At 46.7% G+C, this 2,255-nt stretch overlaps 1 protein-coding gene across 1 annotated transcript in view; it reads left to right on the top strand.

Moving 5' to 3' along the window:
- Window positions 1-1,570, top strand: part of LOC101852982 (ankyrin repeat domain-containing protein 29) — a 5,141-nt gene extending 3,571 nt beyond the window's left edge. Inside the window, exon 2 of the mRNA XM_005090958.3 lies at window positions 189-1,570. Coding sequence (XP_005091015.1) covers window positions 208-1,479 — 1,272 coding nt within the window. The 5' untranslated portion in view covers window positions 189-207 and the 3' untranslated portion in view covers window positions 1,480-1,570. The remainder of the gene's footprint in view (window positions 1-188) is intronic.
- The last annotated feature ends 685 nt before the right edge of the window (window positions 1,571-2,255 follow it).

The following is a 2,255-nucleotide window of genomic DNA, read 5'->3' as shown; positions in this document are numbered from 1 at the left end:
CCCCCTCCCGTCCCCTGCGCTCTCAGCACATTTTTTTTGTTTTTGTAGCTACAAAGGATCTGAAAGTAGCGACACTTGCGTTTCAGGATGACAAGTCATTATAACTGAGATCCAAGGGAACGTCTTGCAATCTGTGTGCCCAATTTCTAGCTCACTTAACTTTATTCCTAATTGTTTTTAATCACCAGAGACGCCCTTTCAGAGAAGATGTTCTTGGAAGCAGGGGACACAGAGATAATGCATGGCTTGCTGTCCTGTATACGCCGTGATGACGTCACCGAATTAAGGCTACTTCTCATCCTCTCCGGGGCGAATCTGAACGAGAAGGACGTGTTTGGCTTTCCACTTCTTGTGACAGCCGTAAAACTGAACAGCATGGCTTGCACTAAACTGCTGATTGATCTCGGGGCAGACCCCAACCTGTCTACTGCCCAAGGGTTGACACCTCTGTGCGAAGCTTCTGACAACGGGAGGCTGGACTTTGTTCAGTTGCTCATCTCTAAAGGCGCCGATCCGCACTTGGTCACGAGTTATGCGAGGACTCCTTTGGTTCGGGCTGTGGGATCTGCTGTGTGTGGCTTGGACGTCGTGAGACATTTGGTCAAGCTTGGTGTCAACCTTGACCACTCCACATATAACGACGGTTCGGCTCTGACGTCTGCTTGTAGGTCAGGCCAGATGGACAAGCTCTTATTCCTTCTTGACGCCGGTGCTGACATTAACAGACGCGATAGGTTAGGCTATTCCCCTTTAGAGATGGCTGTCTTGAAAGGCTACCTGGAGATAGTCTACGTGCTGCTTCGACGAGGAGCCGATCCGTCTCGAGGGCTAGCTTTCCTATCGCGCTACAACGAAGGGAACGAGGTTCTCGCGGGCCGTCTCCTCGAGGCGGGTGCTGACGTCAACTTCCGACATGGGGGAGAGCGCGAGACTCCCTTATCGCGAGCTGTTCACGAGGGCCAGTTCAGGACTGCCCGAGTCCTCTTACAATTTGGGGCCACAGTAGGACACGCCCTTCACGTAGCGGTGCACGAAGGGAAGGACGAAATTCTTGGAGATCTCATCCGGGCTGGAGCCACGCCTCATCTAGAACAATATTCTCACATTGGGACGAACGTTTCACAGTCTGAAAAGCTCATGACTCCCTTCAGTTTCGCTGTGGAAACGAAAAACTTTCACCTAGCCCGCGCTTTCTTGTCAGCCTGGTTTCTCCATGATTCTGACGTAAGCCATGTGGTGCACTCCCCTGAAATGGGAGCAGCTTTTCACGAACACGATCTCTCCGACTCCACGGCCTGGCTACGAGACATACGGAGGCGCCCCCTGTCTCTGTCCTGTCTTAGTTTTGTCGCGGTCTCTACGAGTCTTGGGTTTGGCCCGGACCGTGAAGGGAGAATAAGCCAGCTTCAGGTCCCGGCAGTGGTGAAAGATCTGTTATTGTACCGGGGCCTCAGTGAAGATCTTGGAGCCATCATTTGAGATCTCCAACCTTTTCTTGTGTCTGTTTTTACAAGGGCATTTTTAGAATTCTGTTCATATACAGCATGTATAATACATTAATTTGTATTACTTATTATTATGTGTTTCAGTTCTTTATTACTACTTGTAACGTGACAGAAAAGTGCCTTTCAATCGGTCATCTCATCTTACTCACGGTGTGACTGTAGGCGTTCTGTTAGCTCAGTTGGTAAATTGCTGGATGAAGGAGCGGATGTCCCTGATTCGAATCCCCTAATCTGTCTCTGTGGTTTTATGCATCCCGCATAATTTAGCAAAATTTGATCATTTTTTTGCATAATTTCTGATTATTTTCCTTTATCGTTCTTTATTAAAATTAACGGAATCGCATAATTTCACATTTTAGGCTCAGTTTGCATAATTTCATTTTTTTGTTCATAAAACCACGGGGACAGGTTGGTAACATGCGGGATGAATGAGCGGATGTCCCCGATTCGAATCCCCTAATAGTCCATTTTGGAACTTGGGCTTTTTCCTTGAGATTTTACTGCTCTCCACGTACATGGATTTGACTTGATGCTATCGGTGGAGGATGTAAAATTCGGAAGTCTTTCCTTTTAAATAACATACAGTGTTAAAATTGGTGTTAAATCTATACAACAACCAGTGTTTATGTGAATGTTAAATTGGGTACTGACCAGTTTTGACCGAATAATGTCTGTGCTCGTTTGTCTCTTTGGGGAGCAGCAGGGACAAGTATAATTAACAATACATATATAATATATATCGACTTCTTA

The sequence above is a fragment of the Aplysia californica genome, unplaced genomic scaffold (assembly GCF_000002075.1).
Source record: "Aplysia californica isolate F4 #8 unplaced genomic scaffold, AplCal3.0 scaffold00024, whole genome shotgun sequence".
Taxonomy (NCBI): domain Eukaryota; kingdom Metazoa; phylum Mollusca; class Gastropoda; order Aplysiida; family Aplysiidae; genus Aplysia; species Aplysia californica.
This window is presented reverse-complemented; position numbering and strand designations above follow the sequence as displayed.